Raw genomic sequence first — 23,889 nt, forward strand, 5'->3', positions numbered from 1 at the left:
AGGGGAATGCATACAACCCTAGCAGATCTGGTAGCTTTTACCCTTCAAATCAGAAGCTGAAATCTAACAGTGGTTCTCAAGTTTTAGCATGCACCAGAGTAAATGATTGAGTTTGGGGTAGAGCCTAAGAATGTGTATTTCTGACAAGTTCCCAGCTTGTATTTCTGACAAGTTCCCAGCTGTACTGATACAGGACAGGGTCCTAGGACCCACAAATTGAGAACCAGTGCTACAGTATAAACTTTTGGGGAAAAAAAGACCCACAGACAATGGCCAAGAGGGAAACACAGGTATAGACTAAAAGCAGTTACACATTTTTTTCAGTGATTTAGGACATACATTCTCCTAAATCTCTACTATTTCCTAGCATATAAATTCCAGTAAGCTGTCAATTTTCTCCTAGAAGTTATAATCAGCTAACAATAACAAAGAAAAGCAGCATTCATCTGTGTATTTTCTTAAGCAAAGTACAACACTGGCAAATGAAGAGCTCTCAGTGAAATTAAGAACTGTGACAACTGGCTTACAATTTGTAAGAAATGACCTGTAACGTTTTCATAATTTACTTGAAAATTTCCAATTTACATGGGTATATACAAAATACATACTTTGTAAATCATAAAACCAGCTTACCATCTTTATGTTGTTAACGTTTTTGGGGCACATTTCATTTTGACAAGGTTGGTAAGATTGCTCTACTTATTAAGAAATGAAAGTGCTGAAAATGAACAGCTGAAGAAAGATTCAATTTTTTTTTTTAATCCTGAAACCTACTTCTCAAAATGAACATTTATGGCCTTTCAGCAAAGGAGAAAAGACACCTCTATTAAAGAGTCTGCCATTATGTATAGGTTTCCAATTTAAAACTACATTAAAACCTAGCACATCAAATTGAATTTCAAAAGCAGTAGTCACATTATGTATCCTTCATTAAACCTTATTAAAAGTAAAAAATTCCTACAATTATGATAGCTAGGACATAGGTGTTTGAAATCTATATTAGTATTTCTAGACTACTCACACTTTTGTTCCATTTCTTTCATTTCTTCAGGAGGAATTTTCAATTTGTCAATATGTTCTCTAACAACACTTGCCCATTTCTGTAGAGAATCCAAAGCAGTCCAAGGCTTTGACATATCCACAACCAGCATAACTAGAGTGTCCTTCAGAGAAATGGCATCCAGTGAAAATTTAAGGAGGCCCTTGTGATACAGGTCTCCATCTAAGATCCATACGTTACATCTTGTTTGATCTATAATAGACAAAAGAAAGTTACCAAGGCAATAGGATTAAGTTATTTCATTATCCAACTAACAACACCTACTTGGTATCTTAGGGCACCTCCACAGGAGAGGTCTCCTTTGACAAGGTTCAACTATTTAGGTAGGCCACATCTATCAATTTAGTAAAGGCCTAACAAACATTCAGGAAAATGATTTAACTGCCAACACAGAACACCAGCAGCCTCTACTTTTTATTTCTAAATCCCAAATCACCAACATGAATTACATGTTTCTATTCTTACCATCAGGATCTCTCTCTCTCTTCTTATCAGCAGAGATAGCCATGCATATTCAAGATATTATACACAAAAATGAGAAGACAAGTGATGTATACAAGAAAAAAATGGCTGATCATATTGAAAAAAGCAGGGGAGTAGATGACATTTTTGTGTCAAAAATGAGAAGGTGAAAAGGGAGTCAACAAAAGAAGCCTAGGATACTATTATTCCACTCTCTGAGGGAGAAGTGAACTGAAGCACTGAGATTCTTCAAGGCCAGCAAGAAACCTAGTCTGCACACCAGAATACCTTAAGATGTTAAAAAATATCACTCTATGAATCCCAATCCCAAACCAATAAAAGTATGCCCACACAGAACTACTCACTGACTAGCATGACAGACTAGGACTCCTAGTGAAAAATGACACACTAAGAAAAGTCAAAGACTAATATGAGCAGCAGTGCAACTCAGAAAGGCCTCAGGAAACTTGTTTTACATATAAATGACACTCACCTTCCCTGTCTTCATCATGAACATTTAAGTACAAATATTCCAAGCCTCTTCCTTTCTTGTACTCTTCTATTCCCTGAATTTTTCTTATTAAGCTTGTTTTTCCAGCTCCATCTTCACCTGTAAAAGAGGACAACTCTTTTTAATTATAATATAGATTATTTAAGGATGCTTTCTAATGTCAACTGAAAAACCCAACTGTAACTGCAACCAAAAGGATAATTTGATGGAAGAGATCTAGGTAATTATACAGCTAAAGATGCAGACTTCACCTCCAAGATTCTTTGTCCTAGTGTCTCAGCCCTTCCTGTTAAGTCTGGTTCTACCCTATTACAAATGGCTTCGTCTGTGGGTACTTTTCTGGAAGTTCAACTCTTATGTCATCCCAGTTTAATATACAAGGAACAAAAGACTCTCCCTACTGGCTTTCAGTCTGAAGCACCTCAGGTAAAGACTCTTAACTGGCCCAGTTTGGGTCATGTACCCACCCACGGGCCACACTCATGGAGGATGGATGGTACATCAAAACTGACCAGGGCAGGGAATTCTGGCTGTAGCCTCACCAAAACCCTGAAGTCATAAGAAATAATAGTAAAGGAGAGAGGTGGGGGTAATATATTGAACAAGAGTAGAAAGAATGTAGAACAAACAAAAATAAAATGTAGACTTAAAAAATATTAATAGCAAAAACACAAAAATCAAGTGTTAGCAAGAATGTGGAGAAAAAGGAGCCCTCTGGCATTGTTGGTGGGAATGCAAACTGGTGCAGTCACTGTGGAAAACAGTATGGAGGTTCCTCACAAAGTTAAAAATGGAACTACCTTACCGTCCAGTAATCCCACTACTGGGTATTTACCCAAAAATACAAAAGCACTCATTCAAAGGAATACAGACATCCCTGTGTTTATCACAGCATTATTTATAATAGCCAAACTGTGGAAGCAGCCCAAGTGCCCATCGACAGATGAATGGATAAAGAAGATGTGGTATATATATACAATGGAATATTATTCAGCCATAAAAGAATGAAATCTTGCCATTTGCAACAACATAGATGGAGCTAGAGAGTATAATGCTAAGCAAAGTAAGTCAGTCAGAAAAAGACAAATACCATACGATTTCATTCCTATGTGGAATTTAAGAAACTAAACAAGCAAAGGGAAAAAACAAGAGAGAGACAAACCAAGAAACAGATTCTTAACTATAGAGAACAAACAGGTGATCACCAGAGGGGATGTGGGGAGGATGGGTGAAATAGATGAAGGGGATTAAGCGTACACATTTATCATGATGAGCACTGAATGATGTGTAGAATTGTTGAGTCACTCCATTGTACATCTGAAACTAATATAACACTGTATGTTGACTATACTGGAATTAAAATAAAAAACTTGGGGCTCCTGGGTGGTTCAGTTGGTTAAGCATCTGACTCTTGATCTCGGCTCAGGTCTTGATCTCACGGTCATGAGTTCAAGCCAGGAGTTGGGCTCCACGCCCAGTGTGGAGCCTACTTAAAAAAAATTTTTAATTAAATAAAAAACTTAAAAGAAAAAAATGGGGAGCTGGGTGTGGGGATGAGCTAAATAGGTGATGGGTATGAAGGAGGGCATGTGTTGTGATAAGCACTGGGTGTTATATGTACATGAGGAATCGCTAAATTCTACTCCTGAAATAGAACTACGGTATATGTTAACTAAACTGAATTTGAATAAAATCTTGGAAAAAGAAAGAAAAGAAAAAGAAAAAGAAAAAAACCCTGCATCTTTATAAATACCTCAGATAGAAATGGTAGGTAACACATGAGAGTTTGTCTGCAGAATATGTCTTCATTGGCCTTCTCAGATGTTTTATGAAACAGGTTTATTTTCAGATGTCTGCATTTGCCATCAAGACAAATCACGTCAGAGTTCATTTAGATGTAGAAAAAGTGACAGCTGCAGAAATTGGTCATTTTAATGGAGGCTTAAGACTTATGAAAAGAAATGGGCTTAAAACGTGTGTAAAATATGAATGTTCAATTTTCAACCAACTGTAGCTTCCAAATGTTGTTAAAGCTGAAGAAGAGAGGAGTAGTGGATAGAAGTTTTGCTCCCAGAAAAATTCTGTTTCAGTTAGCAAAGTGCTTCTTCAGACATCTTGAGAATCTTCTCTGTGCCAAGCACTATGTTAGAATATTCTTGGGAATAGATATTCTGCTGTTTTTGCCTTCATTCCATTTTCTCCTGAGAGTAAACAAGAGTCACACTCTTGAGAAGGCTGACTTGGATTCTCTTGCAAGGCTTGAATTATTACCATGCTCCCACAATCTTTGTGACTAGCCCGGTCCCAATTTTCTCATCTCTAAGTAGAGAGGAGTTCATTAGATTTCCTTATAGCCTGCGTGTGTCTATGAAATGTTCTGTATTCTCAATGTGAACACTTCCAATTTGTTACCAGAAGTGAGAAATTCTGAAATCGCAGGGTAGGGAAAAAAAATCTCAAACTACCGTATTTACCATATTACATTTATTTGATAGTATACTCTTTTTCAAAATTAATGTTGTAAGATTTATCTTAAAATGGATCTCCAAGGTGCTGAATATTAAGAGGCACAACTATCATCGTTTAAAATTTCAGGAGAGAAGAAGTTACTAGTATAATAAAACAAACTTTATTCCCAGTCCTTAAAGGTAAAATCAAGAGAATAGGAATATAACCACCTGTCACTCAGAGGCAGCCCACAAAGAATGCATTAAATCATTTTCTTCTTCTTCTGAAAATAGAAATGACTCCTGGGAGCAGAAATACCTTTTTCTCTTATGAGTCATAATGTAAAAATAATAAACAGTATTATTTTAATGGCCTCTAAAATAGCAGCACTGTTGCATATTGGAAAGAGTGTGCTTCGAACTTAAATTTATATGAATTTAGATCTTGCCCCTGTCATTTCCCATGAAACTTTGAATAAGATACTTATCTTTGGCAGTTCTGAGCTCCAGTATCATCATCTGCCAAATGGGAGATAATCACAGTTCCCCATTCAGGGTTATGTTAGAATTACTGTTGCCTAAATGAAGGCAGAGGGCACTCTGGAAAGGATTGCAGCTCCTGCTATGGAGATAGAAACAGAAGCCACTGATGGCTCCATCTGACTCGGATATGGACAAAGGGAGCAGTTAACAATCCTTTGTTTTTTGTTATATAGAAACACATCGACAGACTTGAAATTTTATCCTTTTTCTGTCCTAACTTCTTAGGCTTTTGTATTTCAAACTCATTAATACACAATAAAGTTTTAAAATAATCCCAAAGTAGATTAAGGGAACAAAATTTATACCTTCATTCAGGGATTTGTGAAATTCATTAATATTTTGGGGCAATTTTTGTTGTTTGAGACCAGATGTATCAGTGGCTGCCCTGTAAGAGGCTTAGGAATGTATACTTCCCCATGGAAAGTGCAGACTTAACAGGCACTGCAGTCACAGGTACTTTCTGGGTACTGGGGATACAGCAGTAAACAAAAAACAAAAATGCCTGTTCCGCTGGACCTTTTGAGGGTAGGGGGTGACTAAGTAAAATCCATACCATGTTAGTTAAGTTCAAGGGAGAAAAATAAGATGAGAAGGAATAGGAATGTAAGGGAGGTTGAGATTTTAAATGAGGTGGTTAGGAACAGCCTACCCAAGGAAGTGATATTTGAGAGAAGGTAGAAGTTTAGGCAACACAGAGGTTTCTAGAGAGAATATGTTCTAGGTAGAGGGAACAAACATATAGAAAGTCTTTGAAGTTGGAATCTTACATTAATAATTATATAAGCGAGTGTTTGCGGGTAAGGTAGCAAGAGAATGATACTGTTTTTGTGCATATTGAAACGTGAGGTATTTATGGGACATCCAAGTAGTGATGACCAGTAAGCAGTTCAGGAGAGGCTGAGGCGGGAAGGAAATCTGTGGGTCACTGGTATAGGTGGTGTTGAAGTTGTGTGTGGAGCTGCGCCCGGAATTACATTCAGAGTGAGAAGAGCAGAAGTCTGAGAAAGAAACCCTGGGCAACACAAACGTTGGGTGGGGATGGAAAAGCAGCCTGCAAGGAAGACTAGGGACCAGCCACCTCAGAGGTCAGTGGTAGAGTAGGAGAGGGGGATGTTACTGAAGCAATGGCAAGGGAGAGCCTTCTCTGACTTTTGAGTCTTCCTCCTCCTCTCTCTGCCAGCTCCCAACCAAGTCTGCCTTGAGTACAGCTGTCCCCCCTACTAGCTAATACCTTAGTTCAGGCCTACCTCATTTCTTGCTAGGACTCCATTAATATCGAGTTACCTAGTTTTCTTACTCCTAAATTTATCCTTGTCAGTCAGTCTTCCACACTTCTGCCATAGCAGTCTTTCTACAATACCTAAACACTGCCAGTGGCTCCCCATTATCTTCAGGATAAAGTCTGACCTTCTTGTCCTGGCAAAAGATGCCCTTCATGATCTGGCATGCCGTACTTGTTCTCACTTTCCAACTCCTTTTCCCCCTCACATCCTAAAGCTCATGCATTCAAATTATTTGTCCTTTGTAGAAAGACACTTCTTTGCCTCCAGGCCTCTGTATATGCTTTCCTTACTGCCTGGAATGACTAACTGTCCATGGCTCATTAAACACTACAAGATTTGGCTAAAGTGTTACCTACCGTCTCTACAAAGCCCTTTCTGACTTCCAGGCAAAACCAGAGTATTTCCTTAGGGCTGGCTTCCTGGTTTGTTGCTTATCTCCAGCGTAGTCCTAATGACAGTATCTTGAAATTATCTCCTGTTTGTTTTCCCTCTCCAGTTTATGAGCCTCCTAGAGGACAGTGGCTTTGATATAAGGATCTTTGTATTCCTAGTGCTCAGTGTAGTAAATGTCTAATGCGATGGTTCTCAAAGTGTGGTACCTACACTAGCAGCATCACCAACACTGGTTACTTGTTAGAGATGCAGATTCTTAGACCCCGCCCCAGAAATCCAGGAGGGAGGCCCAGCAATGTGTTTATTAAGCATCCCCAGGTGAGTGTGGCACATTTGAGAATCATTAGTCCAGTGAAATGAATGATGGACATTTACTCAGAGGAATAAACTCTGGTCTCGTAAGTAGGGGAGAACTCTTCAACTTCAGTTCTCAGGAAAAGGAAACAGCCATGCTCTAGTGATGGCTACAAGGATTTAAAATAGAGCATATGTAGTTAAGATTGACTGTATTGTTGATGTCATGAATTTGGGTTCAAAACCTATTTGGAGCCTATGGATTTAAACCTTTACAATTAGAATTAGATAAACTAAAAGGAAGATACAAACTTGTTATTTAAAGAATCACTCCATAATATTTTTTTCTTTAAAATTCAATTAGCCAACATATATTACATCATTAGTTTCAGATGTAGAATTTAATAATTCATCAGTTGCATACAACACCCTGTGCTCATCATATCACATGCCCTCCTTAATGCCCATCACCCAGTTACCCCATCCCCCCACCCACCTCCCCTCCAGCAACCCTCAGTTGGTTTCCCAGAGTTAAGAGTCTCTCATGGTTTGTCTCCCTCTCTGATTACTTCCCATTCAATTTTCCCTCCCTTCTCCTTTGATCCTCTGCCCTGAAGAACCACTCCATAATATCACCACTAGAGATAACCAAATCAGTGACTATTTCTAGGTGATATTATTATAGTTTTGGGTCTTTTGCTTATGCTTATCTACAAGTGTATGTTTTTTAATTCAGAAACCTTTATATTTAAGTCATTTGGAATACTAAAAAGAAGTTGAAATAAACTGATCTGATTCTGACCCTTTTTTAAGGTATCTTTTTATTTTCTAACATCTAAACTAGGAATTAAAGAGAAAAGATAAATCCTAGGTTTAAAAAAATGAAGTTTTATCTGATTACCACCTATTTTTATGGATGCATATATACTTTAGAAAATTAGGCATTTTATTGTTGATTTAAGCTTCTATTACAAGTCTGGGTACTAAGTTTTTGCCTATAATATGTAACATTGTTTCTGTGGGATAATCAGTTTTCAGTTGATGTCAATTTAACTTAGAAGACTCCTTTCAGGAAAGTAGTCTGTCATAAGAGAAATGTCGATTCTTTTCTTTCTAGTTCTAGAATAGACTCAGATTTTTTAAATTAATAAACTTTGGGATTTTTAAATTTATTTTTTAGAGAGAGAGAGAGAGCACACATGTGCAAGTGGTGGGGGAGGAAGCAGAGGGAAAGGGAGAGAGAGAATCACAAGCAGATTCCATGCTCAGCGCAGAGCCCAAGACAGGGCTTGATCTCACGACCCTGAGATCATGACCTGAGCCAAAATCAAGAGTCAGACATTCAAGGGGCGCCTGGGTGGCTCAGTCGTTAAGCGTCTGCCTTCGGCTCAGGTCATGATTCCAGGTCCTGGGATCGAGCCCCGCATCGGGCTCCCTGCTCCGCGGGAAGCCTGCTTCTCCCTCTCCCATTCCCCCTGCTTGTGTTCCCTCTCTCGCTGTCTCTCTGTCAAATAAATAAATAAAATCTTAAAAAAAAAAAGAGTCAGACATTCAAATAACTGAGTCTCCTAGGTGCCCCAATAAACTTTGTTTTTTAGAGGAGTTTTAGGTTCACAGCAAAACTGAGTGAGAAATTCAGAGAATTTCTGAATATCCTATCCCCACATCTATACAACCTCCCAGACTCTGGACACAGAAGTACATTTATTACAATCAGTGAACTGACACTGACATATCATTATCACCCAAAGTCCACTGTTTAGGTGAGCGTTCATTCTTGGTGTTCTACATTATATGGGTATAATGACATGTAGCTGCCATTACAGTATCATACAGAATAGTTTCACTGCCCTAAAAATCCTCTGCTTTGCCTATTCAGACTCTTTAAAGGAAAGTTTTCACAGATCTCCTCACATGGTGATTTAAATTATTCTTATGTCCAGTGCTCCTGAATACTGAGGTGACTAGATATAAATGCTTTAAATTCTTTTTGTTTACAGTTTTTTTATTTTTAGTTTTTTATTTTTATTTATTTATTTTTTTAAAAGATTTTATTTATTTATTTGAGAGAGAGAATGAGAGAGAGAGAGCATGAGAGGGGGGAGGGTCAGAGGGAGAAGGAGACTCCCTGCCGAGCAGGGAGCCCGATGTGGGACTCGATCCTGGGACTCCAGGATCATGACCTGAGCCGAAGGCAGTCGCTTAACTAACTGAGCCACCCAGGTGCCCTACAGTTTTTTTTTAAAGATTTTATTTATTTATTTCACAGAGAGAGACACAGCATGAGAGGAAATACAAGCAGGGGGAGTGGGAGAGGGAGAAGCAGGCTTCCCGCCGGGCAGGGAGCCCGATGTGGGGCTGGATCCCAGGACCCTGGGATCATGACCTGAGCTGAAGGTAGGTGCTTAACTTAACGACTGAGCCACCCAGGCGTCCCTTGTTTACAGTTCTTGAATAACTACTTGAAGACATTATATATTAAATGCCATAAAAATTATAGAATTGATAAAATTCAAATTAGCAATCAATATAACAAATGATGTTTTGCTGAAATTAAATGCCAGTATTGGGTTTAATAGAAGCATTTATGTATTTTTTACTAGTTAATTTCATTATTTCCACTTTAAGCACGATGGATCATCATGGAAATACTCATTGTCAATTATCATAGATATTACTATTTTCAACCCAATCTATTATTTTATTGGTCCACTTTAATAGTACACTGCAAAAATAGCCCTGAAAAAGAAGTACTTATTTAATGACAAGTTCTTTATTGCCTATTCAAGGTGATACTTATTGCTATGAAATGTTGGAAAACAGTTCATAAAAAGAACCAGTCTGGCCAATACAACCAAATATAATACTAACTGCTCTGGGATACTTCCTTTGAGCCTGAGATTTGTGTGTCCTCTCTCTGTTCTGTCTGCATTACGTGGCCTCAGCTTGTCACCACCAGGACTATAAACACCTATGCAGAAGTGAGTACTGTAATCTTGTGGCAGCAGTTAGATCCAAAGATGGTCATTCAGAAGATCCAAGATATATATCATTTTTTTTTAAGTTTAACATGAAAATGAAAACAATTTTAAAATTTTCAGAGAACTCATGAATATTCTCTAGGAATAAGTCCCTAGATCTAAGAAACTCAACTCACCTTTATTATAAGTATTAACATGATATTGCTAGTAACTAAGTTCATGAGACAATAATATGTAGTATTTACAAAGATTTACAATATTAAAAAAATCCTTACCAAAACACTGAATAGCTAGCCTAGTTTTAAAGTTTTTAAACTTGTGCCAAGTTTACTTATTTTTTAAAAAGATTTTATTTATTTGAGAGAGAAAAAGAGAGAGCTTGAGAGCACACCAGCAGGGGGAGGGGCAGAGGGAGAAGCAGAGGAGGGAGCCCAATGCAGGGCTCCATCCCAGGACCGCGATCCCAGGACCCCGGGGATCATAACCTGAACTGAAGGCAGACACTTAACTGACTGAGCCACCCAGGTGCCTTATAACTTGTGCCAAGTTTAAATTGCATAATTTCTTGTTATTAATATTTTTTATTAAGTTCTTTATTTTAATTTCAGTATAGTTAACACACAGTGTTATATTAAGTTTCAGGTGTACAACAGAGTGATTCAACAATTCTATACATTATTCAGTGCTCATCATGATAAATGTGTACGCTTAATCCCCTTCATCTATTTCACCCATCTGCCCCACTTTCCCCTCTGGTAATCACCCGTTTCTCCTCTATAGTTAAGAACCTGTTTCTTGGTTTGTCTCTCTCTTTTTTTCCCTTTGCTTGTTTAGTTTCTTAAATTCCACATAGGAATGAAATCGTATGGTATTTGTCTTTTTCTGACTGACTGACTTTGCTTAGCATTATACTCTCTAGCTCCATCCATGTTGTTGCAAATGGCAAGATTTCATTCTTTTATGGCTGAATAATATTCCATTGTATATATATATACCACATCTTCTTTATCCATTCATCTATCGATGGGCACTTGGGCTGCTTCCATAGTTTGGCTATTATAAATAATGCTGCGATAAACACAGGGATGTCTGTATTCCTTTGAATGAGTACTTTTGTATTTTTGGGTAAATACCCAGTAGTGTGATTACTGGACGGTAAGGTAGTTCCATTTTTAACTTTGTGAGGAACCTCCATATTGTTTTCCACAGTGACTGCACCAGTTTACATTCCGGAGGGCTCCTTTTTCTCCACATCCTTGCCAACACTTGTTGTTTCTTGTGTTGTTGATTTTAGCCATTCTAACAGGTGAGACGTGATATCTCACTGTAGTTTTGATTTGCATTTCCCTGATGATCAGTCATGTGTCTGGCCATTTGTAAGTCTTCTTTGGAGAAATGTCTGTTTATGTCCTCTGGCCTTTTTTTTTTTTGGTCTTCTGCCCACTTTTCAATTGGAGTATTATTATTATTTTTATTTTTGGGGGGGTGTTGAGTTGTATCAGGTCTTTATATATTTTGGATACCAACCCTTTACCAGATATGTCATTTGCAAATATCTTCTCCCATTCAGTAGGTTACCTTTTAGTTTTGTTGATTATTTCCTTCACTGTGCAGAAGCTTTTTATTTTGAGGTGGTCCCAAAGTTTATTTTTGCTTTTACTTCCCTTGCATTAGGAAATAAATCTAGAAAAATGTTGCTACGGCTGATGTCAGAGACATTATTGCCTGTGTTCTCTTCTAGGATATTTACGGTTTCAGGTCTCACATTTAGGTCTTTAATCCATTTTGAGTTTATTTTGGTGTATGGTGTAAGAAAGTGGTCCAGTTTCATGCTTTTGCATGTTGCTTTCCAGTTTTCCCAACACCATTTGTTGAAGAGACTGTCATATTCCTTCCTGCTTTGTCAAGATTAATTGACTATATAGTTGTAGGTTTATTTCTGGGTATCCCATTCTATTCCATTGATCTTTGTGTCTATTTTTGTGCCAGTACCATACTGTCTTGATTACTACAGCTTTGTAATATAACTTAAGTCCGGAATTGTGATACCTCCAGTGTTGTTTTTCTTTTTCAAGATTGCTTTGGCTATTCAGGGTCTTTTGTGGTTCCATACAAATTTTAGGATGGTTTATTCTAGTTCTGTGAAAAATGCTGTTGGTATTACAAAGATGCAGTTTTGTTCTACTGTTATATACATCTTCTAATCACATTATTTGTTAGACTATTTTCTTCTCTTTTTATGTCTTCAGGCACTTAACCCATGGCCTCTGCCTGGTTCTCTTCTCACTATACAAACATGCTCCTCAAAAGTGAACATCCACTAAATTTGTATCACACACCAATCCATTCCCCATCCTGAGCGATCTTCCTGCAACAATCTCCTCATGCCACTTCTCCTTCTTAAGACCCTTCGGGGTATTCTAGTTAATGATATACAAAAGCTGAAGTATTTAGAGTGAAGTAAAGTAGTATCAGCAACTTACTTCTAATGCATAAAAAAAGGGGTGGGACAGTGAACTGCTTATGTGATAAAGCATATACAGTTAAGTTTAACAGTAGAATCTAGGTTTGGGTATATGAATATTCACTGTAAAATTCCTTTAACATGTTTGGAAGTTTCATAAGATGTCAGGAAAAACCCTCAGGGTTTTCCTGCTGCTCTTGCCATAAAGTGCAAACTATAAAGCCCACTGTTCCTTACAAAAGCCACCTAATTTTTCTGCCCCTCTCCCACCATGTCCCACAAACCACATGCTAGGCTCCAGCCATTCACAACGTCTTGCAGAGCATTAGAGAGGGTGGTCTCTCCCAACTCTGAATCTTCACACATGCTGCCATTTCTTTCTGGAGTATTTCTTCCCTGCCCCTCACATGTGGGAGAACCGCAGCTTATCCTGGTCTCAGTTTAGTTTGCTCTAGAAAGCTTTCTTTGCCCCTTAAGTCTGGTTAAGCGCACTCCCAACAACACACTGTACACTTAAGACACTTCGGTGTAGTGTGTCAGCTCATTTATGGGTTTCCTTCAGCAGAATGTAAGTCTGTCAAGTCTGTCCTCCTTCATTCAACAAATATTCTTTGGGCAAGTTCTCTTAACAGTAAGCAGGATATAAAGTCCTTGCTTTTAAGGTACTTAGAGATAAGAAATTACCCTATTCTTAACAGACACTGTCCCTGCTTGCTCAACAAAAACAGAAACCATGTTGTCTTAGTCTTTTTGGGCTGTTATAACAAAACACCATAGGCTAGATGGCTTTTAAACACCAGAATTTATTTCTCACAGTTCTGGAGGCTGGGAAGTTCAAGATGAAGGCATTGGCAGATGTGACATCTAATGAGGGCTTGTTTCAGGATCAGAAACAGCTGTCTGCTCACTGTGTCCTCACATGGCAGAAGGGGTGAGAGAGCTCTCTGGTGTCTCTTTTATAAGGGCCAATCCCATTCATGAGGCCTCTGTCCTCATGATCTAATCATCTACAAAAGACCACATGTCCTAATGCCATCACTGTGGGGTAGGATTTAAACATACTAATTTGGAAGGTACACATTCACCCTAGAGCGCCCATGCTATAGTCAGAAGATCCTTAACCAATGTTCATTACCTCTTAATCACAACTACAGTCTCTATTTTCGTAACTATACCTCATCTGTAATCACTTGTCCTGGGCCTTTCCCCACAATCTATTAAAATAGATTAAAATCCATTCATATCTGTAAAACTCAAATGGCTACCTCTCATCAATAACAGATCAATTAATTGTGTAAGCTCATAATACATACCTCTTTCACTAAACTTAGAAAAGCTTGGACTGATTTGTCAGTACTCAGCTCCCTGCCACAGCCAAGATTAATATGCTTGACAATACTAAAAAGTCCATCATGAACCCCATCTCTTTATTCAATTATGCAATTAGAAGGATTAAAAAATATTAAAATGCAGGATACCTATATTTGGCATTGACAGACATTTAAAAACCATCTTTACTGGCCAAACCACTCAAGAAACAGAAGTCACTAAATTCCAAATTATTTCTGAAAAAAAACAGAACAAAAGAAAAATAGCTATATACATACTTAATTCTAAGCAATTAATATATCTTTAAAGTGGCAAGCAGGGCAATGGGGCTTATGTGGTTTCAAACCCAAAGTAATCTACAGATTCAATGCAATCCCTATCAAAATTCCAGTGGTATTTTTCACAGAAATAAAACAAAAAATCCTAAAATGTGTATGGAACCACAGAAGACTCTGGATACGTAAAAGCAAACTTGAGAAAGAAGAACAAAGCTGGAGGCATCATGCTCCCTGATTTCAAATTCTATTACAAGTTACAGTCATTAAAACAGTATGGTACTGGCATAAAAATAGACACATATATCAATGGAACAGAATAGAGAGCCCAAAAATAAACCCAAGCATATATGGTCAATTAATTTATGACAAAGGAGCCAAAAATATACAATAGGTAAAGGACAGTCTCCTCAATAAATGATGTTGGGAAAATTAGACAGCCATATACAAAATGAAACTAGACCACTATCTTACACCACACACAGAAATTAATTCAAAATGGACTGAAGACTTGAACATAAGATCTGAAACCATAAAGCTCCCAGAAGTAAACATAGGTGGTAAGCTCCTTGACATAGGTCTTGGCGATGATTTTTTAAAATCTGACTCCAAAAGCAAAAGCAACAAAAGCAAAAGTAAACAAGTGGGACTACATCACACTAAAAAGCTTCTGTACAACATGGGAAACCATCAACAAAATAAAAAGGCAAACTACTGAATGGAAGAAAATATTTGCAAATCATTATATCTGATAAGGAGTTAAAATGCAAAATACATAAAGAATTCATACAATTCAACTAGCAAAAAACCAAACAATACAATTCAAAAATGGGTAGAAGATATGAACAGACATTTCTCCAAAGACACACAGATGCCCCACAGGCACATGAAAAGATGCTCAACATCACTAATCATTAGGGAAATGCAAATCAAAACCACTATGAAATATCACCTCACATCTGTTAGAATGGCTAATATCAAAAAGACAAGAAAAAACAAACGTTGGAGAGGATATGGAGAAAAGGAACCTCTGTGCCCTGCCGGTAGGAGTCTAAACTGGTGCAGCCATTGATGAAAACAGTATAAGGTTTCCCAAAAAACTAAAAATTTTGATCATATTTTGACCATATGATCCAGCAACTCCATTTTTTGGGTAACTTATTCAAAGAAAATGAAAACACTAACTTGAAAAGATACATGTACCCTCATGTTCATTGCAGCATTATTTATAAAAGCCCAGATAAGAAAACAACCTAAGTGTCCACTGATGAATGGATAAAGATGATGTTAGATACACACTGTTCAGCCATAAGAAAGAATGAAATCTTGCCGTTTGTGACAACACAGATGGACTTTGAGGGCACTATGCTAAGTGAAATTAGTCAGACAAAGACAAATGCAGTATGATCTCTCTTATGTGTGGCATCTAAAAAAAAAAAAAACAAAAAAACCCCCAAGCTTATAGATCTAATAGAGAACAGATTAGTGGTTGCAGGGATGGGTGAAGGCTGTCAAAAAGTAAAATTAAAAAAAAGAAAGTATTCAATGCCAAATACATAAATAAAAGGAGCAAAGACAACCCCCCCCCCCAGAAATATAGGAATATTTGGGTGACTTTTATGACACTAAGTGGCATTACAATACATCAATCAATGATACAAACTATTAAAATCACATAAACACTTCTTAGAATCACTCAGAGAGAGATCTTAAAATTCTCCTATGTTATCAAAACCACAAAGAACCACGGAGAGCATGGAGAAAAATAAACAAACAAAATAAAAACCATCTCTAACGACCAAACCACTCAGGAAACAAAAATCACCAAATTCCAAGTTATTTTTGAAGAAAACATAGAGCCTAATGGTTTGAGCAGTAATATAAAAGAAAAATAACTATAGATATACTTCATTCTATACAATTAATATAGCTTTAAAGTGACAAATAAGGCAATGTGGCCTGTGTGGCTTCAAAAAATGTTGGAAGAATTCATCTACCTGTCATGTATAAACTGTAAGAAAGCTTTACCTTCGGTTCCTCGGCCTTCAGCTGGCAGTGAAACAGACATACTAGCTTTAAGTATGCCAGCCAAATAGTTAATGATCTGTAAACATAGATTTACACAAGTACTGAGAGCTCCTGTTGAAACAGACTAAGATGAAAGTCCTTCTATAAAGAACCCTTTAATGATGATGCTAAAGTTATTCTCTAAATATTTTATCTAAATTTTCATTTTATATTAGATTTTCTTAAAGAGGGCATATTTTACAGATGTTTGTAAAACAAACTGAAATATTTCATTAGATCAAATTATATTCTAATAGGGCTGTTTTCATGTCCTCATCCAGGTGCCAGGAAACTTTGTATGTAAAAGGACTAAATAGTAAATATTTTAGGTTTTGCAGTTCACATAAGGTCTCTGTCACATATTCATCTTTGATTTTTTTTTAACCCCCAAATCTTTAAAAATATAAACAAATCAACCCCATTCTTGGCTTGCTGGCCATACAAAAATAGTCTACAGGCCAAACCCTCTTAGTGGATGGACCAGAGGAAAGACTTGTTGATCAGATTATAGTGAAATTCCTCACAGCAAATAAGCCTGTATTCCAAATTATTTGTCTGAGTACTGTTCAAATAAGTCACTCTCTGTAAGCCAAGTATAAGATCCAAGCACTTAAAAGAACTTCAGTTTTATTTTAATTTTTTTAAAGATTTTATTTTTAAGTAATCTCTACATCTAATGTGGGACTCGAACCTACAACCCCGAGATCAAGAGTCGCATGCTCTACCGACTGAGCCAGCCAGGTGCCCCAAAAGAACTTCAGTTTTAGCATAAAGCAATAATAACCATCAATTCTTACTTCTTTTCACCTCAATTTTGAAAATAAAATTGATTACAAAACAAAGTTTCTGTAAATTCCACCAAAACAATAGAGGGGTAAAGGTATGCTCATGATACTGTTTTATCACCCCAACAGATCTCTAATTCAACACCACAGGTAATGTCCATAAACTTTATGTGATAATTTAATTAACAGATTCAGAAATAGGAACATTCAGAAGATGTGATTTCTTACTGTAACAGTATCACAATTAGTTGTATAAACCTGGAAAGTCAAGTATTTCCATTTGCTCCCCATGTTCTAAGTAGAGGGGGGTAAAAGCAGACAAAATTTATGGTGATGGACTTAAAGTTCTATGACTATTATCAATTCATTACTTCTTGGTCAGTGAGACACCACAAGTAAAATTCTTTTATAAGATATCAACAGTGTTTTAAAAATGTAACATAAAAACAAGAATCACAGGCGCCTGGGTGGCTCAGTCAGTTAAGCGTCTACCTTTGGGTCTCGTCATGATCCCAGGGTCCTGGGATCGAGCCCCGCATCAGGCTCCCTGCTCAGCTGGGAGCCTGCTTCTCCCTCTCCTCCCTGCTTGTGCTCTCTCTCGCTATCTCTGCTCTCTCTCTCTCCCAAATAAATAAATAAAATCTTAAAAAAAAAAAAAACCAAAAATCACATGAAAACGAGCAGTCAAAGCAAAACACTTAAGTACTCATAATATATTAATAATAGCTATCTTGAACACTTCCAGTGTATGCCACTGTTATAAGTGTTTTACAAACATCATGTCCTATAATCCACATGATAATCCTAAAAGGTAAATAGTATAATCTGAAAGATTAAGCAATTTGCTAAAGAAGGGTCAGGATTAGAATCCAGCAATGCTTCTAAACACTACAGACATTGCCATTGTACTTGGAGCAGCTTCTAGTCTTCACTTGAGATAAACAGGGATGACAAAAGGTAAAATTAAGCTGTACTCTGCCTCCCTTTTCTCCCAGGTTCCTCTCCTGTTGTGGTGGAAGGCTGAGACACTGTGCTCTTCTTGCTTTGCACAGATTTGTGTGCCTGATACCTGCTTTCTGTGTAGAGCTTTGATTCACATCTCCACAGCTATATCGGATACATTATGGCCTACAGCATCATGATAATCAGAACAGAAAGAATTCTAGCCTTCCATATTCCTTCTTTATCCAAGTGAGATACCAACATTGTGAAGTTGACATTTTTTATTTGGCCTGACATGATATAAAATAACTTACCTATTTTATCTGAAAGCTCTGGTGACAAGAGCCATGAGGGGTCTTCACTGGAACTACTTTTGGGCTCATACCTGCTATGTGGCCTTCCATAGGTTATCTGGATGACCCAGGCAGGGTGGGGGCTTTTGGTTTGCTCCCCATCTCACAAAGAGCATCTCCTCCCTTGCCTCAGCTGGCAAGAACAGGGAGAGGCTGTTAATCAGCTGCAGCATCTGCACCCCGTGGTTCTAAGTAAACATGTACGCAGGCTGTTAAGACTAGATCCCTCTAGTATGTCAAGGAGTACCTGTACAGTGGAAAGTTAGACAAACTCAATTTTGAATCCCAGTTCAGCTGTGTAACCTGGGGCTCAAAACCCTCTTCTGTAAAAGAGTGAACATGCTATATAATAAAGCAGAACCTCCAAGCAACACGCATAACACACGATGTTCCCATCCCATCTGTTGGCCAAAGCTCTACCTTTGAATATCATCATTCATTAATTCACATTAAAAAACAGAATTTATCCTTTATCATTTCCTTCACTCTCTCAGACTGACTAGACATGAACTGAAAACCACTGAGTTTAATTAAATAAAGATTTATCATAGCCAATAAATGCTAATCCCAATGGTTATTAACAGTTCCTATGCTCCAGTAGGTCAAAGTTACACTAAAGTAACAGTTTTTAATCAATAAATACAGTATATATTCTACAGTTCAACTGCCTTTAAATTAGGATGCCAATTTTTAACCTATCTACCAGACAGGTAAAGATTAAAGTGAATAATCCTTAGTGTTAGTAATGGTGCTAGGTAAACAAGTACTCTCACATACTGATGGTAGGAATGTAAAATGGCACAACTTTCCTAAAAGACTGTTTGGTAATATATAGAAAGACCCTAAAGATACATACTTTTGATCCAGCCATTCAACTTACAGGAATTTATCCCGAAGATAATATTGGGCAAGTGGAAAATTAAATACAACAATAATCTGTCTACCCATCGATTACAATTATGGCGTAACTATACATATTATTCAGTCACTAAAAGGGAGGAAACCATATCTATTATCATGGAAAAAAAAAAAAAACCCAACCCTGATGAATTTAAAAAAAAAAATATGATTTCAAAATAGTATATAAGGTATGAGCCTATTTGTTTAAAAAACAAATACAGGGACACCTGGGTGGCTTAGTCAGTTAAGCGTCTGCCTTCGGCTCACGTCATGATCCCAGGGTCCGGGGATCGAGTCCCACATCAGGCTCCTTGCTGAGAGCTTCTCCCTCTGCCTGCCTCTCCCCCTGCTTTTGCTCGCTCTCTCTCTCTCTCTGACAAATAAATAAATTTAAAATCTTAAAAAAAAAAAAGCCCAGACCTTTAAAAAAAAAACAAATAAACAGAGACACATAGAAAAAATGAACACTGGTATCTCTAGGTGGTGGGATCATGTGTTTTCATTGTCTTATCTTCATAATATTTTCTCTCACTCTGACAAGAAACATGTATTACATGTATTACAATTTAAAATAGTGACTTCCAATTTTGAGAGGAAAGTGCTTTAAGACATAATTTCTTTTAGTTCTTTTAATCCCAGTAAGTATGAAAGAATCTCAGTTAACAGATCAGGAGGTTGTAATTCACCCACAATCCCACAGCTTCAAACGGTAGGAAGGGCTGACTCCCAGACTTGGTGCCTGTAGGTAAGGATCCCACCACACCTGAGCTGCCCTGGCCTTTCCACTAGTTTTTTAGCTACTGCAACATGCTCCCTTAGGCGGCAGCCACAGTGTTCTCCTCCCCATCTTACTTAGCAAAATTTTACTCAGATACCACCTTTTCTGCAAAATCTTATGTGACCTATTTAGCAATTATTTCATACTGACACATTTGATTTTACTACTTTGAGTCTTTTCCCACAGGAGTTTATAAGCTCCTAGAGGGCAGGGACGGAGTCCTATTTACTTCTGGTTTCCACAGATGATTCAGCAAAGCATTTTATGCACAGCATGTTCCAATAAATTTTTGATGAACAAATGAATAAAGAGATAATCTGTGAGGTCTTTCTAACAGCTACTCCCTGATTTTATAAGTAAAAGAAGGCCCAAAAAGATTGGTTCATGGTCACTCACTTACTGAGTCCTTTCTTTTTCCTAACTCAAGCTGTGCCCTTGTTCACTCATGCTCAAGCTCTCTCTCAGCACTGGAAGAAATATATGAACTCCTCTTAACACCACTTAAATCTATACTCAGACTATAAGTCTAGCTGGAATAACAATGATACTTTAAGTAAAAGCTCGTCATCATTCATTCAGCATTTATTTACTGAGCCCCTATTATGCACCAAGCATCATACTCCATTAGCCAGAAAACTCTATTAACTGGCATCTGTGCTTATTGGTAAAATTGATGTCCATTATACCCTAAAGGGTCCACAAACCAGCACACAAATCTGGTCTGCTGCCTGTTTTTGTAAATAAAGTTTTGTTAAACAATGCCATACCCATTCATCTATGTACTGTCTATGGCTGTTTGGGGGCTACAAGGGGAGAGTTGAGTATTTACAACAGAGACCATATAGCTCACAAAGCCTAAATTATTTACTATCTGGCCCTTTACATAATAGGTCACTGACTGACCAATATAAAATACCAATATGTCACTGGAGTCTCAAAACACTACACATGATATATTTTTAATAGTGGCAACACCTAACATGCAGTAAATAATTTTGTTATTCTTTGAAAATTACCAATCCAATATCAACCAATCCAATATCAACTACCAATAGCTGTGTGACCTTGGAAAACTCACATCCATATCCAATATGTGGTAACATTCCATTCCTTGTAGCATATTCCCATAACCAATCATTTCAGAAAACAGCATTAACATACTTCAACTGATAAAAACTAGTGTTTTCCAGAAGTCATGAAACCTTGATAATCTTTAATCCCAGCTAGCTCCTCACAAGGTAACAGTTTCAGAGTGAACAGTCTCATTATTTTCAAAGTCCGTCCTCACATAGAAGTTAATTCTGTGAACAGATCTCTAGTTCCATTATATATTTAGTTTTGCTATGTATCTTGAGGTTTCCTACCAATAATTCAAGCATAAATAGAAGCTAGTTTTATTCCTGAATAAGAAAGACTGTTTCAAACATACTTCCTGAAGATGCTCAGCATTTTGTGGGGCTTTGCTGGCTGTACATAATCCTGGACTAGTGCCTTCAAGGAAAAATATAGACTCTAGATTTCTTCCCTGGGTAGAATCAAAGAGCCCACATCTATAAGGAAATACTTTCTTTATTTCAGTCCAACTGCAATATGTCCTCAAAATACCTCTTCAAAAATATTTTATAGCCCACAAGCTTTAGAATTTAAACAAATTAAAGAATGTGGGATCAGACAAGACTTCAGAGATCACTAAATCCAAATATCTTAACTTACAGATGAGAAAGATGAGGCTTACATGATTTACCAAAGGGCCAACTAGTTTTCATTAATTTATGTTGGCCTCAAATCAGAAAGTTATATTGACGTTCTATTTATAAGCCAGTGTGCTGGGGGCCAAGATTATATATGAGTCTTAGTAAATAATGAATTCATTTAATCTAAATCAGTGAGATTTTTTGCAATGAAACAGACACATCAGGAGAATCAGATAAAATTCCTTAATATAAACTGTTAAACACCTTACTTTTCCTACAAAGAGAACTCTCTTTTCCTTTAGGGAGGCAGTCCAGTGTATATGTTAAGTATACTGGCTCTGGAGGTAGGCTACACATTTTAGACTCCTGATGTTGACTCTTTCTGGCTGTATAACCCTACAGCAATTTACTTAACAGCTCCGTGTTTGTTTCCTAATCTTTAAGGGGATAATCAAATTCTGTAAACAATCCTTTCATGGCTGGTACATGTACGTGCTCTATAAATGTTAGGCACTATTATTTTCCTTAGGGAGTTTTCTTAACAAAACAGAAGAAAGTAACCAAGATATGGAGAAAGTGCCCTTTAAAAAGCAGCTATTAAAATATAATTACAATCACTGTAGTAAAAGTTGATTAAATATAAAGGGTAGAGAGGAAAAAATAGTTCTTCAAAGGGCAATTTATAAGTTAAATCCTACTTAAAATACGTGCACGAGTTTTACCTTTAATATTAAAAACAAACTTTACTGAAGTCCATTCTCAAAATCTTTCAAGAAAGAAAATGGTTAAGCACTAATGTCACAGTGTTTCTGGATTTCACTATGGGTCAGTCCTAGGTAGATTAAATGACTGCTTAAACACGACTGCCATGGCCACAGTGGTGTCCCTCAATAAGCTGCATCCTAGAATCCAACAAATATTTGGATTTTACTTTAAAATAATTACTAGTATTTTTACTCAAAGATAGCCTTTTTAAAAAGTTACGCAGTAGGAAGAATACGTGGCACTCTCTCCCTTGCAAGGGACTGTATCAAGTTGGAAAGCCAAGCCAGAGTGACAGAACAGAGGATCTTAATAGCTGTGTGACCTTGGAAAACTCACTTAACAGGTCTCTAAAATTCATTATCTCATCTATAAATTGGTGCTAACATCTACCTCTCAGATTTGGAGGTGGTGAAAGAAGGAGGGCAGCAGAGGAGATAAACTAGGATTTATATGAAAATGCTTTGAGAATGGCTCATACACATGTATACATTACTGGTCCTCATCCTCTTCTCCCATAGGCAGTGGGAGGGGAGACCATGTAGCAAGCTAAGGTTAAACTGCAATCTGTGTTGGGGTACATAAGCAAGCCTTGGTCATTGTTCCTATTTTAGGTTGTTTCTGGAAATGTAAAACCTTATTACAGTCTCAGATTTTGTTTTTTAAATACAGGACTCCAGAGATCACCATAATTCATGAAGACACATTAAGGCCAAGCATCCTCCTGCTTAGCACCCTCAAACTCATAACAAAGTTTTCTTTGAGTTATACCTATTTATATATTTCTTCCCTCCACCAGCACAGACTGAATGCTGCCATAACATGTGATGGTAAAATGTCTTTAAGAAATCTTTAGAGATATTTTAAAAAATTAATCCTATTTATGTAATCAGTATAAAAATCTCTTCTTCCAAAGCTAAAAAGGACTTTGATGAAAATCCCAGTAGTACTCAAAGAAAAATTTTAAATTTCAAGCTTGTATCACTTGATACTAGATGGAGCCTTACAAACTATTAAGCTCATAAAGGAGGAAACTTAATCTATTCTAAGTATGGAAGGATAGAAGTGTCTGGGGCCTCTAAGTACACTCAGTCACATACATTGATCCAGTGTCAAAAGCAGGGTCAAAAAAGGGTTAAAAAAAAAAAAAGCATGGTGCAACCTCAGCACATCAGGGACATCAAAAATGAACAAAACTGTCACTTTTGTTTCACTACAAACAGAACCATCTAAGTAATATCTAATGCATAGAAATAACTGGGAGGAACTTACAAAATGAAAACAAAGTTCAGGAATCTTAACCTTATAATGGCAGTATTTGAAGTCTTTTTTAGAGTCATTAAAAAATAATCCGCTTCAATGAGGTCACATTAAGTCCCTTTTAGTTTAGCAATTAAGAGTAATTTGTTTAAATTAGTAAACTTAAAACATTTTCTGGGATTTTTTTTTTTTTTTTGCATTTGGATCCTAATCCATCTCTGCCCTACAAATATCACTTATGTGGACACTAATTCAATTTTCAAAAAGAGAATTCTAATAAAACATTTTCTAATTCAGTTAAGAGAA

At 37.1% G+C, this 23,889-nt stretch overlaps 1 protein-coding gene across 1 annotated transcript in view; it reads right to left on the minus strand.

The window, feature by feature from the left end:
- DYNC1LI1 (dynein cytoplasmic 1 light intermediate chain 1) overlaps positions 1–23,889 on the minus strand; it is a 45,684-nt gene that overhangs the window by 19,978 nt on the left and 1,817 nt on the right. Inside the window, exons 3-4 of the mRNA XM_032408864.1 lie at positions 2,016–2,132; positions 1,022–1,252 (exon numbers count right to left, since the gene is read on the minus strand). Of these exons, the coding sequence (XP_032264755.1) occupies positions 1,022–1,252; positions 2,016–2,132 (348 nt within the window). The remainder of the gene's footprint in view (positions 1–1,021; positions 1,253–2,015; positions 2,133–23,889) is intronic.

This window comes from Phoca vitulina, unplaced genomic scaffold, assembly GCF_004348235.1.
Source record: "Phoca vitulina isolate PV1807 unplaced genomic scaffold, GSC_HSeal_1.0 scaffold10, whole genome shotgun sequence".
NCBI classification, from domain to species: Eukaryota; Metazoa; Chordata; class Mammalia; order Carnivora; family Phocidae; genus Phoca; species Phoca vitulina.